A 23,125-nucleotide genomic window follows, 5' to 3' on the forward strand; every position below is an offset into this window, starting at 1 on the left:
CTGGGGTAGGGCCGGCGCGGGCACGGACTCCGCAGGCAGCGCGGGCGGGCGGGACCGGCAGATACAAAGCGGCCTCAACGCGTGGCTCCCCGCCCCGCGGACATTCAGAGGGATGAATGGGAACGGCGGGGCCAATCCGAGAGCAGGATTCGCCGCCACGAGCCGAGGGGCCAATCGGATCCCCGGCGCGGCAGCGGGACGGGGATGGAGCCAATCAGCTGTGAGGACAGGGCCAGGGGGCGGATCCGCACGGAGTTTCAAATCGGCTAGGTGGACCAGGAGCAGCTGTGGTCAGCGTCTGGTCAGCGTTGGGCGCTGTCGGGTGAGTGCAAGCTGCGGAGCGGTGGGGCTCCAGTTCAGAAGACCGGGGACGGGGACGGGATAGGGGGAGCCCTAGTTAGGACGGGAGGTTGGAGGGGTCTCTAGTTAGGACCCGAGGTGAGGGGTTTGGGGTTAGGACGGGAGGTTGGAGGCTCTAGTCAGAACGGGCACGGCATGTGGGGCCTTGGGTGTAGCCAGATGGAAATCGGAGTGTCTGGTCAGCCCACGGGAGCGCACTGGGTCAGGGTGAGAGTGTGAAAGAGCCGCTGGTCCTGCCCCGGGCCAAGTGCTGAGGCTTGGCCACAGCGGTTCTGACCTCTGCCCTCCCCGCCTGAGGCAGATAACGGAAATGAGGCTGGAATGAAAGAGCTGTTTTAGACACTTGCAGCAAAGGACGCTTGCTGACCGGCCTTGTTGAGCCTCTACCCTCTTCTGGGCCTCGCTGACTCCTCTTCTAGAAAGCATTGTCCTTCCTGCTCCCACAGTTGCCAAGTGCCCCACCCCAAGGGCCTCCATCCCATCTCCTCCCGGACCTCCGGAGCCTCTCTGTGGAGCCTGGGAATGGGATGAGGGGATGCTTTGCTGACCTTCCTTTTGATCTCCTCCCCAGGATCTGGTGGGCAGAACAGACTCTTGGCCAGGCAGATGGCTTCTCGGTGGCCGGGCGTGGGGGCCACCATACGTCGGAGATCTCTCCAGAACCAGGAGCAGCTGGAGGAGAGCAAGGCCCTGCAGCCTGCAGTCGGCCACCCCCAGACGTCCAGCGGGGCCCTGGGCTCCCTGTGCAGACAGTTCCAAAGGAGGCTGCCTCTGAGAACAGTCAGTCTCAACCTCGGGACGGGCTCCTCCTGGAAACGCCTGGAAACCCCGGAGCCAGGGCAGCAGGGTCTCCAGGCGGCAGCTCGCTCAGCTAAGAACGCCTTGGGTGCCGTGTCCCAGGTAATGCTGACCATGCTCAGGTGTGGAGGGCTTCTTTGGTGCTGGATAATGACTGCCCCCAAGGAGCCCCCAAGAATATAGACTCCGTGAAGACAGAGGCTTTTATCTGTTTGCTGTATCCTCCACACTCCAAATAGTTCCTGGCACATAGCAGGTGCTCAACAAACAGCTGGATGTTATAGAGTGTTACACAGTGTTATGGAGGAAACAGAGCCTCACAAGATGAGAGAGAGCTCTATTGCAATAGGAAATTACAAGCAAGGGGCCAATGATCGGGGAACACCAAAAAGAAGCTTAGTCAGTGAGGCTTCCCGGAGGAGGTGATTCCATGGAATTCACCCAGGAAAGGGGACACATGAGGAGTGCACAAGGCAGGTGAAATAGTCCAGACCCCGGGTTGAGGGAGAGCAAGATGCTGAAAAGAACCGGCAGGAACTTAGTCTGTGTATGACCAGAGGACAGGGCAAGGTGGGACATGAGAAAGGGTCCAAGCTGAATGTGTTTAGATGTTCCCAAGAGCCATTAGGAGCCCTGGGAGACAGTGGGAAGAGTTTTCAACAGGGGGAGGAATTGGGTCCAATTAGCAAATTAGAATCTGTTTTGTTTTTTTCTGATCTAATTCTCTTACTTTATTTTATTTTTTATTGAAGTATAGTCAGCTTACAATGTTGTGTTAATTTCTGGTGTATAGCATAGTGACTCAGTTGTACATATATACATACAAATATATATACACACATATTCCTTTTTATATTCTTTTTTATTATAGGCTATTACAAGATGGTGAATATAGTTCCCTGTGCTATGTAGTAGGACCTTGTTTATCTTAGAACTTGGTGGGATTTTGTTTGTTTGTTTTTTTGTTGTTATTGAAGTACAGTCAGTTACAATCTATCAATTTCTGGTGTATAGCATAATATTTCAGTCATACATGTAATACATATATTTGTTTTCATATTCTTTTTCATTATACGTTGCTACAAGATATTGAATATATAGTTCCCTCTGCTATATGGAAGAAATTAATTTTTATCCATTTTATATGTAGTAGTTAATATTTGCAAATCTCAAACTCCCGATTTATCCCTTCCCACCCCCTTTCCCCACCCATAACCATAAGTTTGTTTACTATGTCTGTGAGCCTGTTTCTGTTTTATAGATAAGTTCATTAGTGTCTTCTTTTTTCTTTTTTGTTTTTTAGAGTCCACATATGAGCGATCTCATATGGTATTTTTCTTTCTCTTTCTGGTTTACTTCACTTAGAATGACAATCTCCAGATCTATCCTTGTTGCTGCAAATGGCATTATTTTATTCTTTTTATGGCTGAGTAGTATTCCACTGTATAAATATACTACAGCTTCTTTATCCTGTCATCTGTTGATGGACATTTAGGTTGCTTCCATGTCTTGGCTATCATATATAGTGCTGCTATGAACATTGGGCTGCATGTATATTTTTGAATTAGAGTTCCCTCTGAATATATGCCCAGGACTGGGATTGCTGGATCAGTTTTTTAAGGAATCTCCGAACTGTTTTCCATAATGGCTCCACCAAACTACATTCCCACCAGCAGTGTAGGAGGATTCTCTTTTCTCCACACCCTCTCCTCTCCAGCATTTATCTTGTGTGGACTTTTGAATGATGGCCATTCTTTACAGGTGTGAGATGATAGCTCATTGTAGCTTTGATTTTCATTTCTCTGATAATTAGCAATATTGAGCACTTTTTCCTGTGCCTATTGGCCATTTGTATATCTTCATTGGAGAATTGCTTGTTTAGGTCTTCTGCCTGTTTTTTGATTGGGTGTTTTGTTTTGTTTTGTTTTGTTGTCATTAAGTTTTATGAGCTGTTTATACATTCTGGAAATTAAACTTTTGTCAGTTGCATCATTTGCAAATATTTTCTCCCATTCTGTACATTGTCATTTTGTTTTGCTTATAGTTTCCTTTGCTGTACAAAAGCTTGTAAGTTTAATTAGGTCCTATTTGTTTACTTTTGCTTTTATTTCTATTTCCTGGGTAGACTGCCTTAGGAGAACATTGCTAAGATTTATGTCAGAGAATGTTTTGTCTATGTTTTCTTCTAGGAGGTTTATAGTGTCTTGTCTTATATTTATTTGAGTTTATTTTTGTGTATGCTATGAGAGAGTGTTCTAACTTCATTGATTAACATGCAGCTGTCCAGTTATCACAACACCACTTGCTGAAGAGGCTGTCTTTTCTCCATTGTATATTCTTGCCTCTTTTGTTGAAGATTAATTGACCATAGATCTGTGGGTTTATTTCTGGGCTCTCTGTTCTGTTCCATTGATCCATATGTCTGCTTTTGTGCCAGTACCACACTGTTTTGACTACTGTAGCTCTGTAGTATTGTCTGAAGTCTGGGAGGGTTATTCCTCCAGCTTCATTCTTTTTCTTCAGTATTGCTTTGACAATTCTGGGTCTTTGGGGATTCCATATAAATTTTAGGATTATTTGTTCTAGTTCTGTGAAAAATGTCATAGATAATTTGGAAAGGATCGTATTAAATCTGTAGATTGCCTTGGGCAGTATGGCCATTTTAACAATATTAATTCTTCCAATCCAAGAGCATGGGATATCTTTCCATTTCTTTAAGTCATCTTTAATTTCCTTAGTCATTGTTTTGTAGTTCTCCACGTATAAGTCTTTCACCTCCTTGGTCAGATTTATTCCTAAGTATTTTATTGTTTTGGATGTGATTTTAAAGGGGATTGTTTCTTTACTTTCTTTTTCTGCTATTTCATTTTTAGTATAAAGAAATGCAATTGATTTCTTATGTTAATCTTGTATCTTGCTACCTTGCCAAATTCTTTGTCAGCTCTAGTAGTTTTTGTGTGAAGCTTTTAGAGTTTTCTATATATAATATCATGTCATCTGCATATAGTGACCATTTTACCTCTTCTCTTTCGATTTGAATCCCTTTTATTTCTTCTCTAATTGCTATGGCTAGGACTTCCAAGACTATATTGAATAGAAGTGGTGAGAGTGGGCATTCTTGTCTTGTTCCATATTTTAGTGGGAAGGCATTCAACTTTTCACCATTGAGTATTATGCTGGCTGTGGGTTTGTCATAAATAGCTTTTATTATGTTGAGATTTCTTCCTTCTATACTCACTTTGGTAAGAGTTTTATCATAAATGAGTGTTGAATTTTATTAAACGCTTTTTCTGCATCCATTGAGATGATCATGTGATTTTTTTATCCCTTCTTTTGTTGATATGGTGTACCTCATTGATTGATTTGTGTATGTTGAACTATCCTTGGGTCCCTGGGATCAATCCAACTTGATCATATTGTATACTCTTCTTTATGTGTTGTTGGATTCTGTTTGCTAATATTTTGTTGAGGATTTTTTCTATGTTCATCAATCATATTGGCCTATAATTTTCTTTTTTTGGTAGTTTTTGTCTGGTTTTGGTACCAGGGTGATGGTGGCTTCATAGAAAGTGTTTAGGAGTATTCCTTCCTCTTCAGTCTTTTAGAAGAGCTTTAGAAGAATTCGTATAACTTCTTCTTTGTATGTTTGGTAAAATTCCTCAGTGAATCCATCTGGTCCTGGACTTTTGTTTGCAGGAAGGTTTTTAAGTTGCTGATTCTATTTCACTTCTAGTGATCAGTCTATTCAAATGATCTATTCTTGATTGAGTTTTGGTGGACTGTATGTTTCTAGAAACTTGTCCATTTCTTCTAGGTTGTCTAATTTGTTGCCATATAGTTGTTCATAGTATTCTCTTGTGGGGTTTTTTGTTTGTTTGTTTGTTTGTTTTTTGGTATTTCTATAGTGTTGGTTGTAATTTCTCCATTTTCCTTTCTTATTTTATTTATTCGGGTCCTCTTCCTTTTCTTCTTGGTGAGCCTGGCTGGAGGTTTGTCAATTTTGTTTACTCTTTCAAAAAACCAGCTCTTGGTTTGATTGATTTTTTTTTCTGCTTTGTTGCTTTTTTTTTAATCTCTATTTTATTTCTTTTCTCCCTGATCTTTATTCTTTCCTTCTGCTGACTTTGGGTTTTGTTTGTTCTTCTTTTTCTAATTCTTTTAGGTGGTAGGTTAGGTTGTTATTTGAGATTGTTCTTGTTTTTTGAGGAAAGCCTGTATTGCTATGAACTTCCTTCTTAGGACTGCTTTTGCTGCACCCCATAGATTTTGTGTGGTTGTATTTTCATTGTTGTTTGTCTCAAAGTATTTTTTAATTTTTTCTTTGATTTCATCATTGACCCTTTGGTTTTTCAGTAGCATGTTGTTTAGTCTCCATGCAGTTGTTTTTATTTCATTTGTCTTTCTGTGGTTTCATGCCATTATTGGTCAAAAAAGATGCTTGAAATAATTTCTATTCTCTTAAATTTGTTGAGACTTCTTTTGTGTCCAAGTATGTGGTCTACCCTAGAGAATGTTCCATGCGCACTTGAAAAGCATGTATATTCTGGTTTGGGGGGATGTAATGTCCTAAAAATATCAACTATGTCCAACTGTTCTATTGTGTCATTTAGTATCTCTGTTGTCTTATTGACTTTCTGTATGGAAAATCTGTCCAGTGATGTTAGTGGAATGTTAAAGTTTCCTACTATTATTGTGTTCCCATCAGTTTCTCTCGTTATGTCTGTTACTATTTGTTTTGTACATTTAGGTGCTCCTATATTGGGTGCATATATGTTAACAAGTGTAATATCCTCTTCTTGTATTGCTGCTTTAATCGTTATGTAGTGTCCTTCTTTTTCTTTTTTTATGGCCTTTGTTGTAAAGTCTATTTTGTCTGATATGAGTATTGTTACCCCCACTTTCCTGTCATTTCCATTTGCATGAAATATCTTTTTCCACCCTCTCACTTTCAATCTATGTGTGTCCTTCACTCTAAAGTGGGTCTCTTTTTTGGGGCAGCATATTGTAGGCTCCTGTTTTATTACCCAACCTGCCACCCTGTCTTTTGATTGGAGATTTTATTCCATTGACATTTAGAGTAATTATTGATAAATGTGTGTTTATTGCCATTTTGAACTTTGTTTTCCAGTTGATTTGGTATTTCTTCTTTGTTCCTTTCTTTTTCTTTTCATTTTTCTTTTTGTGGTTTGATAATTTTCTTTTATATTAGCTTGGTTTCTTTGTGATTTTGTGACTCTACTGTATGTTTTGATTTGTGGTTACCCTGTTTTTCCAAGTATGTTAACCCATTACTGTATCTTTTGACTTTAGACTGGTAGTCATATAGGCTCAAACACATCCTAAGCAGAACAAAAAAAGAAATTTTTTTTAAATCTACATTTTCTTGTTCCACTCTCCCACCTTTTATGATATTGATGTCCTCTTTTACATCTTCATGTTTATTCTCTTGCAGCTGATTGTAGTTATTGCATTTCCAATTGTGGTTTTCTCTTTTCTGTAGCTTTCTGCTTTTTTTCTATTTAGTGTAGACCTTTCATTATTTCTTTTACGATAGGTTTAGTTTTTGCTTGTCTGTGAAATTCTTTAACTCTCCCTCTATACTAAAGGGTAGTCTTAGTGGATAGAGTATTCTAGGTTGCAGCTTCTTCTCATTCAGAACTTTGAATATATCTGGCTACTCCCTTCTGGCCAGCAGTGTTTGTGTAGAGAAATCAGCTGAAAGCCCTATGGGGGTTCCCTTGTAACTAACTTTTTTTTCCTCTTGCTGCCTTTATCTTTAACTTTGGCCATCTTAATTATAATATGTCTTGGTATAGGTCTGTTTGGGTTCTTCTTGTCTTGGGACCCACTGTGCTTCCTGTACTTGGATATCTAGTTCCTTCTTTAGGTTTGGGAAGTTTTGAGTCATGATGTTTTCAAATACCTTTCAATTCCTTTTTCTCTTTCTTCTCCTTCTGGGACCCCTATATGCATAGATTGGCATGCTTTATGTTATCTGGTAAGTCCCTTATATTGCTTTCATTGGTTTTCCCTTGCTTTTTCTGTCTGCTGCTCTGATTCGGTGATTTCTCTTGTCCTGTCTTCTAAATCATTTATTCATTCCTCTGCATTATCTAGTCTGCTTTTGACTGCCTTTAGCTCTGCTCCTATCTCAGCCATTGAATTTTCTGATTTTAATGGCTCCTCTTTATAGTTTCTATTTCCTTTTTATAGTATTCTGCATTTATATTCATAGTCTGTCATATTTCCTTCAGTGCTTTGATCACCACCTTTTTGAAGTCATGATCTAGTAGACTGTCAAGGTCTATTTCATTGTTTGTTATTTCAGGGGACTTCTGTGTTCTTTTAATTGGGAGTGGTTCCTCTGCTTCTTCATTTTACTTACACTTCTCAGACTCTGTGGATTTAGGAGTATCAGCTATCTACTGTGATCTTGAAGGGCTGTTGGGTTTTTTTTCCTCAGGTGTGAGCATTCCTGTGTAGACTGTGCACATCTAGTAATTTTGTCACATGGGATGTTTTTAGTATAGAGGCCATGTCTTTCTTCCATGTATGTTGACTCTTATTACTTTGAGTGTGGTTGTGGTGATCAGAGTCTGCCTGGTTGTTGAGCAGGGCCTTCTTTTTGTTCTGTGGTTGTCACAGCTCTGACAGGGGCCAGGGCTGCTCCCCTGTTGCTGGAATAGAGGCTTCTAGACCCATTTCTGAGCTGTGGTGTGTGGTAGGCAGGGTTGGAGTGCTTCAGCTGGAAGAAGAACCGCTGAGCGTACCTACACAGGAGGTTCCACCAGGAAGTGCCTTCTGGGGTGTTGTCTGTCACGTGTTACACGGGCTAACAAAGTACTCTTTGTTGATGCTGCCCTTGTCCCCACCTCAGCCCTGGGAATGTCAGCAACCTGCTCTGGTGTCCCCCAGGTTCTGCACCTGCACAGCCACCAGTGCAGACCTGCCAACGTCAAGCACTAGAACCCACCATGGCGAGTGTGCAGTCACACACCTGGATCCACTGCAGGGTCAGCACAGAGACTCCAGCCCCACGTCTGCGTTAACAGCAAACCCACCCCCACTGTACGCCAGAACTCCGCTCATTGCTCATTCCTCTTAGAGGTGCAGGTCCACAAAGGCTTGAGCAGAGCAAATCTGCCCTCTCTGCCTGGGGCTATAATCAAATCTCAGTCTCACCTGTGAAGTTGGGGGAGCCCTTGGGTGTGGATTCAGGATTCAGCCCCTCCTCTGCCTAGGAGCTGCGCACCAGCGATAGTGATGGCCATGACTGAGCCCTGCCTCTCTTCTCACAAGAACACGCCACCAACAGTGGTGCTGAGCAATGCCCTCTGGGCCAGCAGAGACAGCGGCTATGGCCCTCCCCGCCTGGAGCATCAGCAGTGTGGCTTTTTTTGGTGGGGGGTAGATGGGTCCCAGGATGTTCTGTTCTGCACACTCTCACAGCCACAGCCCACACCACACTCCAGCCCCCTAAGGGCTGCAGCCCCACCACCATCCCGCCCAGGCTCGTCACTGAGCTCCAGCAGCCATTCCGGCCCACCCCTGCCATCTCGTGTCTCAGGCTAAGGATCGCAGGGACCCTCTGTGCTGGTTTCTCGCAGTTCTTTCTGCTAAGCGGCTGCTGCTTTCTCCCCCAAGCCTCAGAAGCTCTCTTTCTGTCCCTACTGACTTGCCTGCTGGAGAGGGGGCACCCCAGTGTGAGGGCACTTTTCCTCCTTTGCCGCTCCTTCCCCACGGGACAGGTCCTACACAAGTTTCCTTTTTCTTTTTTTCTCCTACTGATTTTTGTGAGGAATCTTCTTGTATTTCAAAGTAAGAGATACTCTGCCAAACTTCAGGAGGTGTTCTGTGTGAATTGATGGGTCTGTAGATGTAATTTTCAGTGTATTTGTGGGAGAGGGTGAGCTATGTGTCCTTCTACTCCACCATCTTGGCACTGGCCCCCTAGAACTTGATTTTCAGCTCCTTGATGGACAGGGGGTTACAAGCAGATTTGCCCCTGAGGGGGCCTGGGGGGCTGGCCTTGCCAAGGGGTGAGCAGCTTTAAGAACTGCTCAAAAGGTAGATTCGAGAAGATTTGGTACAGATGTGCAGTGTGGGCAGGAAGATGCCACATGTGTTGGGTGTGACATGTCCTTGGGCCTTCCAAGTGGACATGTCTCCAAATCTGGAGCCAGAGATGGGGGCTGGGGGTGTGACACCCAGGAAGGACCGAAGTTGTGAGAATGGACCGGCCTCCAAGGAGAGAACTGGGGGTGGGCGGGGCGTCTCCTTGGTGTCTGAGTGGATGTTTCTGGATACTTTGTGGAGAAGCCTCTGAACCAAATATTAGTCCTTGAGAAGGATCTCCATGCAACAGTAGAGGGTGGACTGGAGTGAGTGAGACCAGAGGCAGGGAGAGAAATTATTCCATGTATCCTGGGGGTAGGCCTGGTCTTCTCTGGGCCTTCCCTTTGAGTCTGGGTCAGTCTGTGTCCCAGAAGAGGGTGTGGACTTACACCACAGTGGTTCTGCTGCTGACACAGCACTCACCCCCGGGGGCTGGGAGCTGGATCCCTGCCGTGGACCCATTTCACAGGAACTCGTGCGCATCCCTCGCCTGGAGACTAAAAGCTGCCTGGACTTGTAGGACAGCTGGTGGGCCGGGGGGTTGGAGCTATGCCTCTGGGCTCTGGGGTAGCTCACCTGTGTACCTGTCACAGAGAATCCAGGAGTCCTGCCAGAGCGGCACCAAGTGGCTGGTGGAAACCCAGGTGAAAGCCAGAAGGAGGAAGAGAGGAGCACAGAAGGGCAGCAGCCCCCCAGCTTGCAGCCTGAGCCAGCAGAGCAGCTGGCTGTCGGGAGCCGGCCCCGCCCGCTCAGCCCTGGACCCCGGGGAGTGGGCGCATCGCCACCTCTCTGCCCATGCGGGCCCGCGGGCCCACCCAAGGCGGCGGTCCAGGAGGGAGGCTGCCTTCCGGAGCCCCTACTCCTCGGCAGAGCCCCTCTGCTCCCCCAGGTAAATGGACTAGCACCCTGCCCACCCCCAAAACACTAACCGGGCCCTGGGGCTCCGTGGAGCCGGGAACATCCCAAGCCAAGTCACACCCGTGCTCTGGCCTAGCTGTGCCCCGCTAGGTTCTTCAGGGCCTTGGTTTCCCCATCTGTCAAAGGAAGAGGTGAGCTTAGCTTAGCTCTGAGAGTATCACACTCACCCAAGCTCCTGGTGAACCCAGAAGTCAGTTTTGAAGCCATCTGGAGGGCTGAGGCTCAGTTTTCAAGTGGAGAAAGCAGTGCTCAGCTTTGCAAGGTCACCCATCCTTGACCTTGGCCTGGTGGGCCTTGATCCAGCTGTTCTCTGCCAGCTGCTCCAAGCTGCTCTGATGTCACCTTCCGGAGTGGGGGTCTGGGGTGACATGTTCCCAGCACCCGCCAGTCCTCACCTGGGCCCACACAGCAGGCCCCAGTGCTGGGTGGGTTAGGGTTCCAACAGTGACTGTGCATGCGGCTTTTCCTTCTATTCAGCGAGTCTGACAGTGACCTGGAGCCTATAGGGGCAGGAATCCAGCATCTCCAGAAGCTGTCCCAAGAGCTGGATGAAGTCATCGCAGCTGAAGAGAGGTGAGTTGGCCTGCCGTGCTTCAAAGCGACATGGCCGGGAGGGCCCCCTGAGCCAGGCCATTTTTTTTCAGGCAGGCCTCTGGTTCTGGCTCTGCCCCGCTGTGTGACCCTGCTCATGCCTCACCTTCTCTGAGCCTCTGTCACCTCATCTGCAACATGCATAGGTCTCCTCCTTGATGAAAACCTAGCTTGGAGTGGTGGTGAAGGCCACACCCTGGATGTGTGTGGCCCCCTGGGCCTTGGGCCCCCATATTTCTCCATCACCTGGAAGCTCACATTCGGCCAGGTACCTGGTTCCTGAAAGACCCGCCCTTCCTCCACCACTCCCCTTGGCTCCTCTCTGCCCTGCCCACCCATGGAATTGGGGAATGCAACATGACTGCCTCAAAATGCCTGGTCTGTCTGCTTAGGACCCCATCCCGGGGGCAGGGCCTGGGCTGGGAGCTGCCGTGACTGGAGGCCATTTGTATGTGGCTGTGATGGGCTCTGAGGTGGGGCCCTGTCCCCTCTGAATACCTGTCGAGGGTGCCATGTCCCCGCCACACTGCGAGGTCTGCTCTTGTTTGGCTCAGGCAGGAAGGGCCCCTCAGAGCCTGCCGCCCTCAACGGCGTCTTCCCTCCCACTTTCCTGCCTCTAGTGGCGACATGACTGTTTCTCTCATTCGTGACTGAGGACTGCGCCCTTCAGGTAATGCCTTCCTCCCAAGCATCTTTCTCAGCATCTTCCTCCTCCTCTTGCATCAGCACATAGGCATATTTGGAGGCATGTTAGAGAACTGAATCTTTTCTGGAAAAAAAACCCACAGTGGGCCCAGCAGAGCAGGAAGGATGCAAGTCTCCTGACCTGTCAGGAGCTGGAGCCACTGACCTCACAGAGCCCATCACTAACAGAGCACCTGGGCCCCCAGGCAGCCACAGCCCCCTTCCAGCTCCTCATTTTGGGGGGGAAGGCTATGGTGTCCCCACTTCCCTTGCCTTCCCCACCATGAGGGGCCCGGAGGGAGCACTGTCTTGCGGGAAGCAAGCCGTATCTGACCACCACGCCCTCACACACAGGATCTGTGCCTCCTGCCAGTTCCCAAAGACCCAGGAGCCAGCAGTGTCCCTGGGCCACTGCCAGCAAGGACCTGACTAACAAAAGCCCAGTGGAGGCTGCTCGGGGACCTCTGCTCTGACCACCGCTCGGCCTGCCAGTGATCACCTACCACAGCCTGCGAGTGACTCGGGGAGACCTCGGAGAGGTGGGGGAATTGCTCACTCTACTCCCCTTCTGTGCTTTGAAACTCATCCCTCACGTGAGCTTTACGGGTGCCTCGTTTGTAACATGCAGTACAGGCACCCGGGAACATCCGAGAGCTCGGAGCAATGTACCCGGAAGTGGGGTCTGCGAGGAGTCAGCCCCGTGTCACCAATGCCGGGGCTCATGGAAACCCAGATTCCAGCTCTGGTTCTTGTACCAAAGCCCCAGAGGAGCTGGGCGAGATTACTATCCCCTAAGACCCTGGGTCCCAGGTACCTAGTTACAGTCTCAGCACAGGACACTGTGGGTGCATGGCCCCATCCAGTAGTTATTTCTGCCCTTTGTAAATTATTTAAGAAATCCACTTTGCCATTTTATTAGAAAGAAACCAGTTTATGACTTTCCTAGATACCACTGCTTTTTCATAATAAAGACCTTCTTTCTGCATTTGACATCTGTTGGTTGGCACTGCCACCCCACTAGGGGCAAGAGGTCTGTGGTTTGGGGCCCAGCTTTGTCCCCCTCATCCCTCCCCACCCCGAGCATGCCTGCCCCCAGCTCAAGGAGAACACAAACAGGGAGGGTCTCTCCACTTCATTCAGAGCAAAGCACATTTTAAAGGCAAATAAGGTTTTTATTTAAGTGACAACGTTTGAGAGTTAAAAACCAGCTCACATCAAAATCAAGACCAGTTGTAAAAATCTTTAACTCCATAATGCTGTTTTTGTCTTGTTAGAAACCTGATATTTTTACATTTTCTCCTCTAACGGATTTTGTACAAGGCAGCCATGAGAAAGATAATAAACCTTTTTCACCACAGAACCATCCACCACAAATAATACTGAGAGTTACACACTTAGGAACAGTCAGACAGACAGGACCAGACAGGCTGCCACCACTGAGAAAACAAACGGAAAAGGACAGCGGGGTCTGAGGGTGGGAGTCCTCGTGAGTGGGCCGCCCTCCTGTCCCACCCCTCCTTGGTGTCACCTGCTGAGGAGGCTAGGGTCACACTCTTGATTTTTTTCCCCAACCACCCTGCTGGTTTCTCAGCCAGGAGACAAGGACCCTGGCCAGGCCTCACTGCTTGGACTTAACCCTCCTTAGGATTTTTAAGAATGTTCCCCCAAGCCCTGGGGGGACAGAGGGAGGGGAGGGGAGGTGTCTTTTGGCTGAGCCATAGAGAATAGTTTTCCAGAGCACTTGGCACCCAAACCCCCGGGGATTTGGCGGGAAAGGTGGTTATTTAAGGCGCAGTCAAGCTGCGAGGCTCCGCAGGTAGGGCACCCCTCCCGGGCGGGGCTGCACCTGGGCTGGGGGGACAGTGTCCCCGCAAAACCGGCGCCACCTCGGGACCCATTTCATCTGCAGGACATTTCCGGGGCATGGGCATGGGCTCCAAAGTGGTCAGAGTACAGTTTAAAAACCATGAGATCCAGCCTCCCCTCTTTCAGAGAGCCCCCCAGTAATGTCAGCAATACTGGGGTTCACACAGGGTTGCTTTCTGTGGCCCAGCACCCAGACTGGAGGGCCGTTCATCCACATGCGTGAGTCTTACTTTTTTTTTTTTTTTTAAACGTATCTGTTGCGGAGCTTAAGAGAGGCATCAAGATCTTTAGAAAAATGCCACAAGGCCAGAAGAGGAGGCCCTGGCTACAGATGCACCCTGAACCCCAACAGGGCGAAGGTAGGGGAAGGCAGCAGGCAGGCAGGCCCTCCGTCGGGACAGCCACCAGATTGGGGAAAACAAACATGCCACGCGAGAAACAAGGAGCTTTGGTCAGGCAGGAAGATCTGTCTTCCAGCTCCTGTGGAGCAGCCCCACGGGAGCTGGAAGGATTCTCTAGAAAACAAACAGCCAGATTGAGGGCCACAGAACTACTCGGGGAGGGGCAGCGGCACCCCCTTCAGAGAACAACACAAGTTGGTTCTTTGTTTTTCTCCAACTTAACAGGACGGACAAAATCAAAACAAACCACTAGCAGAGAAAGTGCATATTGGTTACAGAGTTGCTGTGAATGCAGACACAAGTTGTCTGAGTCTGATCTCTGTACAGAACCCCCAGGTAAACACACACACACACACACACACACACACACCCCAACCCAAGCTCCCAGGGCGTGGTGTTCACAATACCTCGCTCTCACAACACCTTCAGCATCTCAGGTGCAAGTCATCAGAGCCCCAATCCAGAGCTCCAGAAGGGAAAGGGTGAAGGTTCTCCTGCTGGGGCCCACGTCCCAGCTCCAACCCCCACAACATCAGAACCCTGCTTCCCCGAGTCTCCACATTCCCCAGGGTCCCCACATGCTCTCTTTCTCCCAACCTGCAGTTCTCAGAAAGGGCAGAGGGACTCTAACTGGGGGAGAAGCATCTCGTGTTAATTATTTCAGCATTTAAGAGTGATGTATCAGTGGTTTCTGCAAAAAGGAGCTGGAGTTTCAGAGAATCAGACTTAGTCAGCCCCAGGGTGTATTTTGGAAAGGAGGGGCGGGATTGGAGCTGAGGTGACAATGCTGTCAGAGCTGGTGCCTAATGGAGAGCCAGGAGGAGGAAATGCTGAAGGAGGGATGGGCCCATTGTGAACCGCCAGGAGGCAGGACCAGAGAGGACGCTGAGGGTGATCACCCCATCCCAACAGACTTGCCAGCAGCTCTGGGCCTGGGTGCAGATGCAGTGCCAGAAGTGGGGCAGAGAGCCGGCAGACAGGTGGGGTGGATGTGGCAGGAGCTGGCAGACTGCAGAAGACACAGTTCTAGTAGAGAGCAGGGGTCGGGGCAGGGAGCTCGGATCCCTCCAGCCCCAGCAGGGCACCGAGTTTGCCCGGTGATTCAAGGCAGAGGCAGCATCAGCCACCCCCACCAGCAGCCGCCATTGGGAAGGACATTGGCCACATGGGAGCTGCAAGAGGTAGACACTGAGCAGAAGCAACACTGAGCTGACACAGGTGCCTGCTGTGTACACAGACGTCTGGGCCCTGGGGCAGCCCGGCCCCTGACATAGCCCTGACTGAAAGAGCTGGACCAGCCTAGTGACAAGCCGCAGGGGCTCAGAAGCGGCTGGGCAGCCCCACACGTGGCGGCTGCGGGTCTGGGCCAGGGAACGGGGGGAGTGCAGGAGACCAATGCCCAGGCCAGGGGCTCAGCAGCAGGAAGGCCTGGGCAGAATCTGAGGGGCCCCCAGGAGAGCCGAGCCCTGCCAACCCCAGGGGATGACCCAAGAGGAGGTGATGGGCACCAAACCAAGCTGAGTGGCAGAGGGGAAGGAAAGAGAAGAAAACAGTTTGAGCCAAAATTACATGAACCCCGGGAGCTCTGGGATCTCAGCTGTGTGCCTTCCAGGAGCCAAAGGGAGAAATCACTCTGAGCAGAGCAGGGGCAGGGTAGCCAGATCAGTGCCCTCTGCGGGGATGTCTCTGTCCCTGGGGCATCAGTGCAAAGCAAACCTTTCCATGGAGCAGGGATCCCAGCAACCCTCATAGAAGGACTTCCTTTGAAGTTGTGGGGAGATCATAGCTCCCTCCTGGCCCCTCTAAGCCCCTCTCTCAACCTGCATGGAGGATATAGATCATTGGGCGCTCCGAGGGGCTCGTAGGCCTGAAAAGTCTCAGAGGGCAGAAATGCAGAACAGCCTAGGAATCAAAATCTCACACCCATCTCAGCTGGGGAGACCCTCCAACCACATAAGGAAGGCAGGGCCCAGAGAGGGCAAGCAACCAGCTCAAGGGCTCACAGTCAGCCCAGCAAAGTCAGAGCCCAGGGCCACAGCCTCACAGGGGAGGGCACCAGGCAGGACTCTAGGGAGAGGAATGACCGTCCTCAAGGGCCATAGGAGAAAGGTGAGGACAAGAAAGGGGGGGGGGACAATGGACAGCTTCAGGAGGACAGACCGTCAGCACCAGACCCCGCCCCCCAAGGGCCATGGACAGACAGCTGACACAGGATGAGCCCAGGGACATCCTCTCACTCCCAGAAAGTGGCCACTTTGCCATAGGAGAGCCAGGCCCAAGATGGTGACCCAGGATGCCACAGGGAGGGTGGGCACAAATGCCACTCACCCCTCCAGCAGCCGGCCGAGAAGCTGTACCTGTCAGCGGCTGCTGATCCCCGGACCAGGGGCTTCTGCCTTTAGGGCCTGCCTAGCTTCGCCTCGGCAGCTCAGAAAGATGGCCAAACACTCTAGCCCCAGCAGGCCTGCGCCCAGGATTACACAAACATCAGCCCCGACTGGGGCTTGTGTTGCAGGCGCGGGGGAGCAGCCGCAGCTGCACTGAGACTCCTGGATCTCACCCCCTTGCGGCCCAGGGAGCCCCCCAAGGCCGGGCAGGGTCCCACCCCCCAGCTGATCCGACACTGCTGGACAGACACGGGAGGGAAGGAGCAGGAAAAGACCTGTGTCTGCCGGGAGAAGGCAGCCCCTCCCGTCCCCGCAGGCAGCCCGGTGGGCGCCCCCACCCCTGCTCTGCGCACAGCCTAGCCCTCAGGGCACCGACTCGAACTTGGGGGGCCCGCGCGCCCAGCTGAGCGCGGGCAGGGGCCGCTCGTGGTCCTTGTCGGACTCCGGCTGACTCTGGGCCCGCTCGGGCTTGGGGTTGGCGGGCGGCTCGGGCTGCTGCACCGACATGGTCCGGCGCAGGTGGTTGCGCTTGCGCAGGAACTCGGGCTGCGCGTGGAGGCCGAAGCTGCCCTTCCGCAGCATCATGCGCGAGCTGGTCTTCTTGGGCCGGGAGCGGTGGCCGGCCTCCAGCGCGGCCAAGTGCGCGGCGTAGCCCTCGCTCAGGAACTGCGGGGAGGGCGGCCGCGAGGGTGGCGTCAGGCCCGGGGCTGGGCGGGCCCTGCTCCTGCCCCCACCCCACACCCCAGCATCGCTCTTTCCCTGGACCACCCCGCTTCTCCGGAAACGGCGCTCATGGACCGCTCCAGGCTCCCCAGCCGCTTTGGAAAACTGAGTGCTTCTATCTGTCCCTGCGGGTCACACCAGAGTCCTCTGGCTTCCTGATGAGGTGACGCTCCCATCCTGGTCACTTTCACTAAAATCCCCCAAAGCTAAGTCTCTCCGCCGCCTCCAGCTGCTACCCCGTGGAACATCATTATTTTCTGGCCCCCATAGCTGCCCTTCCTGCCAGTCCCTCCTACTGGGGCCTCAAAACCTTGCTACTCAAAGTGTGCACCATGGACCAGCAGCATCAGCAAAACCCAGACCCTTGACAGGCACTCTTGGGCCCCATCCCAGGCCTAGGGAATCCGAATCTGCATTTAAATAAGATCCCTGGGTGATGTGTGTGCAGACGGGAGTTTGAGAAGCCCTGCTCTCACAGTTCCCACTCTGAGGTCCCACCATCTCTGACCCACCACCTGCTTGTCATTCTCAGGCCCTCCCACTCTACATGGCCCAAGAGGAGATCATCACGTTCCTTTCAGTCACCTCCTTCTTTATCCCAATAATGGCACCACCTACCTGGTTGCCCGGGCTGGAAACTGGGCCCCACCCTTGACTTTCCCTCTCTCATTCCACATGCTTGTCTGATGGGTCTGTTACCAAATCCAATCCATCCTGCCTTAGAAATGGCTCTCGGACACTTGGCCTTCTCTGCCCTGCCACTGCTTCCCTCCTCTTCCTCTGATGCGCCTTCCATCTGCAGCCTGAGGGATCTCCTTGAAACACAAACTCACTCCAGAGACAGAGTCCCAACTGGGCAAGACATACAGTCCATCCACAATGGACTGCTCCAGCCACCCCCTCCCCGCCCTGCTCTCCCACATCACACTCAGCCAAGCTGAGCCACATGCAGCCCCCAGAATATCCACGTGCTCTGCCACCTCCTGACCTGTGCTTTTGCTGCAGCATCTGTCACAAATGCTCCTCCAGCCTCAGGCCCTTCCTGGGTAATTCCTTCAAACTTCCAAAAACCAACCTTGTCCCTGAGTCCGGCTTAGCTGCTCCTCTGTAGGGTCTTATCATTCATTCCCTGTCATTAAGGCTCTTGCCACACTGCATTGTCCCTGGTTGCTAAAGATTCCATCTCCCCCACTAGACTGGATGACAGGACATACAAGTCCACCAAGGAGCTCCCCTGCACTCAACTCAGTGCCTGGTCCAAAGCAGGTGCCCAGTAGTGTTTGTTGATTGAATGAGTGAGCAAATGAAGGAAAGAACAAATAAATGACTGAATGAACAAACAAGGAAATAAACCTTCTCCCCTCTCCCCATCTGCTGGTCCCACTCCCTCACCCTTCCAACCCCCAGCCCCACCACCACCCACCTGGCACTGGGTTTGGTACTTCTTGGTGGGCCGGCCCACAATGAAGATCTGGGAGGGTGGCAGGCCCAGCACACTGTAGACGGAGATGTCCTTGGTGGAGCCATAGGCTGCGCTGATTTTGATGAAGCACTGAAACACAGGGAAGCTCATGGAGGGAGAGGGGGCCCAGTGCATCCCCCACAAAGGATTCCCAGATGCCACCCCCACCCCAGAGCACTGCTAGGGGACCATTTACCTGCACAGATAGACTCCAAGTCATGAGTGTACCCTACATCAGGATCCAGCCCCCAGCAGTGGCCTCCCCTCCCAGCCCTTGCCCTGCACTGCAGGCCCGATGCAGGCTCAGCGTGTCCATCACGACCACACCATCACGACCACGGCCATGTGAGGAACATGACCACAGGTTACGAACAACAGGACGAAGTGCTCCTTTGTGGACCAGAAATTGAATTCCAAGTTGACACAATCCAGAGCCAGGACTGGAGGCCAGTTCTGTCTGACCCCTAGCCCCCGGCCAACCACACAGTATCGGACTGTGGCCAGTCATCCAGCCGCCTGGTCCTGGCTGGTCCAGAAGCTTCATCCCAATTCAGTGAACTGCCGAAGCTCCTCCTTGCTCCAGTGTCACTTCCACATCCTCACTTTGAGCCCCCATCAGTGCCATCTTCTGCCCCCTACTTACCCTTCCTGCTAGGACGATGGTCCCAGGTCACAGCTTTCCTTCCTCCTAAGTCCCACCATCGCTGGGATAAATTCTGACCGCATGGATAACCAACCCACCACCTCTGCCTCTCAGCTTCTTGAAAGTCAGCGGCAGTCACCCCGAGGACTCAACCCAGAACTGCCCCCTGTGGCTTTGAATGTCCACATCCTCACTCTGCCCGCCTCTCCTTCCCAGCCTCCCATGCCAGTGGCTCTCCAGCCTCACCAGCGCCTGCATTCTCTGTACATCCCCTCCCACCTCACCACCCCTACCCCATCCACCTGGTCTTCCTGTGGCAGCCCTGTGTTCTCCAGCCTCCACCTTGGATTCTCCGCCCCCCCCCCCCATTCTCCTCTCACACCCACCTGGCCAAACCTCAGCCCTGGAGTTGCTGCACCATCCACCTTCTCCATTTCTATTTGCTGGCTACTGAGAGCTGCTGGGGAGACACAGAACGGGGCAGCTCTGGCCCTACACAGGTCATTCTCCTCCTCCCCGAAAAAATTTACCCAATTTTTACCTCCCTCCCTGAGCCCCTGTGCAGACCTGTAGGGGAAGTTGCCCTGGATCTCAAACCAAAGAAAGGTTGCCCTCAGCCCACCACCCTCTCCTTGTCAGCTGGTTTATTCCCAACCAGCCTCTAGCTGGGAGGGAGGGGCAGTGTCTTTGTCCCGCCTCATCCCACCTCCTCATTTACCTACTCCAGCAACTTCAGTCCAGGGGGTCCACTCCCCGCCACGCCACCCCTCCAAGCTGAGACCCACCTGCCCTGCTCCTCACCCCATTGCTTCTGCCCCGTTGGCCCATGATGTGTCCCTTCCCTCCACCCTGAGGTCATCAGGGTCCAGCCTTCATCCAGTGGGCGGCCCTCACTGCACCACGCATGCTCACAGGAAAGGTAATCCCTCCCTCCCTCTCGAAACCCTCTCCTCCCTGACACCCAGAAGCCTCTCTCCTGGCTTCCCCTCCCTCTGGCTCTTTCTGGTTCCTCTGCTGGCTCCTCTTCCTGCTCTCTGGGGGACCAGCGTGGCTCAGACCCCTCCCCAGAGCCACACACTGGGGCTGACGGGGCTCATGTCCCTTGGCCACAGCTCATCTTCTTCCAGCCTGGTCCTCCTCTGTGGCCCCTCTCACTGCATTCATTCACTCAGTTCATTCTACCAGCATTTACTGAGTGCCTACGATATGCCATCATTGCCCAACATGGCAAAGATGTAATAGTGACAAAGCACACACAGACTCTGCCTCCACGGAGGGTCAGGATCAGGGTCAGATCACCTTGCCCCCTCCTGGCCACCCAGGATGGACATCTGAGAGCTACTTACTCCCTCCTCCCATTCATCACTGAGTCCTGACAGTTCTACCCTCTGATGCTCCTACCTGTCTGTGCCTTTCTCTCCATTCTGTCCAAGACCACCACCTGGACTCTGATCCTTCTGTCTCTTGCTTGGGCAGTGGCCTCCCAACCGGCCTCCCTCCCCCTCGTATCTACCACCAGTCTGTTCTCCACACAGCTGCCAGAAGGATCTTTCTACCACCCAAATCAGACACTGCCACTCCCCTGCTTTAAGCTCTTCCATGGCTCCCAGCTGCCCTCAGCAGAGAGTTCATGGTCTTGGCCCAGTTTTTAACATCTTCAAGGCCTGCCCAGGCCAGGCCCCTGATCACTTCTGGGACTTCAGCTCCCACTCGGCCTGGGTCTGATCCCACACACACCCTCATCCTGAACACCTGCAGCTCTGAGATCATCCCAGGCTCTTTTCTACCTCCGTGCCTTTGCACACGCTGTTTCTTTGGCCACCTGACAGACTCATGCTCGTGCTTCAAGACGCAGCTTAAAAGTTACCACCTCCTAAAATCCTTCCGCGACCTCTCTGGGCAAAGCTAGGTCCTTTCTCCTCTGTTTGCGCAAAGGGCCTTTTCTAATCACCCACCAGTAAACTGTCAATTCCCCTATCTTTCTTCCTGGAGGTCAAGGACTGGCAGACTGTTTTTTGTGAAAGACCAGACAGTAAACATTTCAGGCTCCACACTCCATTGCAACTATCCGACTGTCCCGTTGTAGCTCACGAGTGGCTACAAACAACCCACAAGCCAGTGAGCGTGGCTGTGTTCCAGTGATAGTTTGCTTATGGACACGGAAATTTGAATTTCATGTAATTTTCACATGTCGTAAAATATTCTTTTTTTGATTATTTCCCCCAACCACGTAAAAGAATTAAAGCCACTCTTAGCTCACATCGCCGTAAAAAAAACAGGCTGTGTGCCAGACTCAGCCCCGGGCCACAGCTTGTCAACATCAGCTCCAGACGCGCAGTTCTCACAGTTTTGTAAGCATCAGAATCCCCTGACAGGCTTGTTAAAATGCAGATTGCTGAGCCCCCTCCCTAGAGTTGCCGATTCAGGAGATCTGAGCAGGGACCAGAGACTGCATTTCTAGTGAGCTCCCAGGGGATGCTGTGCCATGGTCCTGGGGGCACAAGGTGAAAACCACAGGTCGGGGACGTCCCAGGTTCTGTTTGCCTCTGTGCAGCCCCAACGCCGAGGATCGAGAGGGAGCAGAGCAGGCACGCAAGTCTCTGCTGAAGGAGTAACTAGGCGCAGACATGAGAGTTTAGGCTTTTGGGTCAGAAAACTAAAGATGAATGTCTGACTCTGAGATCCTGGGCACATCCCTCAGCCACACCTTTCTCACCGATGGGGATAAGAATGCCTACCTCACTGGGCCATACAAGGACCGATGAAATGCATGTGAATGTGCTTTGCAAACTAGGCATCCACCCGTCCCATCACCAAACTGAGGGAGGAGGGGAGGAGTGAGGAGGAGGGAAGCCCCACCCATGGCCGGCCACTCACCTCCTGCATGAGGTTGCGCAGGAAGATGGCCTTCTGCCGCAGCGGGTCATGCACCAGCCCGTCCGAGAAGAAGATCATGCCCTGTGGGAAGTTGTGCTGGGACAGCCACGACACCACCCGCTGCTTCTGCATGTCCGGCCGCCCCGTGATGTAGAGGATCATGTAGCCCAGGTCCTGCCAGTGCCTGGCGAGACGGCATTGCAAGGTCCAGCCTGGCCCCGGCCCCGGGAGGGCCACTGGCTGCCCAGCGGCCTGCCCTACCTGCTGCAGCCCCAGGAGGCCAGAGGAGTGCGAGGGGACAGCAAGGAGAACCCCAAAATCCACAGTCCTGGTTGAGCCCCTCCAAGTCCTGGACATCTTCCCTGGATGATCGAGGGGCACCAACCGCGTGCCCACAACCAAACGGTCCCCACTGCAGCCCCCTCTGCTCAGGTCTCCTTCTCCGCGACACAATGCCGCCATCTCCACTCAAGTTTCTGGGGCCAGAGACAAGCCCCCTTGATTCTTCCCTTTCCCTCGGCCTCCCCTCCTTCTTCCTGCAATCAGTGAGACTGATTTCTGCAGGATATTTACTCCACCCTCTCACTTTAATTCCACTCTGCAGCCTTAGCTCGGGACCCATCGCTCTCCCGGCCACTGCAGAAGCCTCCTGGGAGGCCCCTTCCCCTCCAGGGCCCCCAGTCCTATCCAGCCTGGGCCATGCAACAGGTTACTTAACCCCCCAGGATTTCAGTTTCCCCATCTGCTCAGATAGTGTTAGAAGAAACAGAGGGAGGGAGGGAGGAACTGAGATCTAGAAGGTGACAGGGAGTTCCTCAAGGACCCTCAGTAAATTCCTCCTGGAGGTGAAGCCAGGACTTCCAGCTTCGGCCCAGAGACCAGTGGAGTTCCTAGAGGAAATGAGAAAAACCCAGCCCATCTACCCCAGGGTGGCTAGCCCCTGCCCCCAGGCGACAGGTCCCCTGCAGCGGGGTAGCACTCACCGGACAACGTCCACTGCCCCTGGCCGGACCTTGGGGTCACTTCCCATGATGGAGACGCTGGCCGCAAAGGAGCCGTCGATGCTAAACACCACGCACTCCATGCCCCGGGGCAGCACTGTGAGGTAGCTCATCGCGCAGGTCTGGTCGCCCCTGAAAGGTGCCCACCTGAGATCAGCCATGCGCTCAGGGTCAAGTGTCAGCCTGGCGCCAAGGTCAGCCTGTGGCTGGGCTCGGAGCTCTGTCGGGGCCAGGAAGAGGGAGAATCAGGGCAGCATCTCCTGATGCCACAGCTGCGACCTCATCCATTTTCTTCTCTC

General features: G+C 51.7%; 2 protein-coding genes across 3 annotated transcripts in view; one reads left to right on the top strand and one right to left on the bottom strand.

Annotated features, from left to right (window-relative positions):
• Positions 1-234: 234 nt before the first annotated feature.
• Positions 235-12,451, top strand: PIMREG (PICALM interacting mitotic regulator). 2 transcript variants are annotated; one of them, XM_006217592.4, is made up of 6 exons: positions 235-322; positions 932-1,260; positions 9,867-10,162; positions 10,669-10,764; positions 11,403-11,452; positions 11,821-12,451. In XM_006217592.4, the coding sequence occupies exons 2-5, from the start codon at positions 967-969 to the stop codon at positions 11,434-11,436; spliced, it is 720 nt and encodes a 239-aa protein (XP_006217654.1). In that variant the 5' UTR covers positions 235-322; positions 932-966; the 3' UTR covers positions 11,437-11,452; positions 11,821-12,451. The 2 variants fall into 2 exon arrangements, with proteins under 2 accessions (XP_006217654.1, XP_031530810.1); XM_031674950.2 differs by lacking the exon at positions 11,403-11,452.
• Positions 12,452-12,617: 166 nt separating this feature from the next.
• The window catches only part of PITPNM3 (PITPNM family member 3), an 83,552-nt gene continuing 73,044 nt past the window's right edge, over positions 12,618-23,125 (bottom strand). Inside the window, exons 17-20 of the mRNA XM_072940601.1 lie at positions 22,809-22,958; positions 21,826-22,009; positions 18,267-18,395; positions 12,618-16,786 (exon numbers count right to left, since the gene is read on the bottom strand). Coding sequence (XP_072796702.1) covers positions 16,484-16,786; positions 18,267-18,395; positions 21,826-22,009; positions 22,809-22,958 — 766 coding nt within the window. The 3' untranslated portion in view covers positions 12,618-16,483. The remainder of the gene's footprint in view (positions 16,787-18,266; positions 18,396-21,825; positions 22,010-22,808; positions 22,959-23,125) is intronic.

Source organism: Vicugna pacos, chromosome 16, assembly GCF_048564905.1.
Source record: "Vicugna pacos chromosome 16, VicPac4, whole genome shotgun sequence".
Lineage (NCBI taxonomy): Eukaryota > Metazoa > Chordata > Mammalia > Artiodactyla > Camelidae > Vicugna > Vicugna pacos.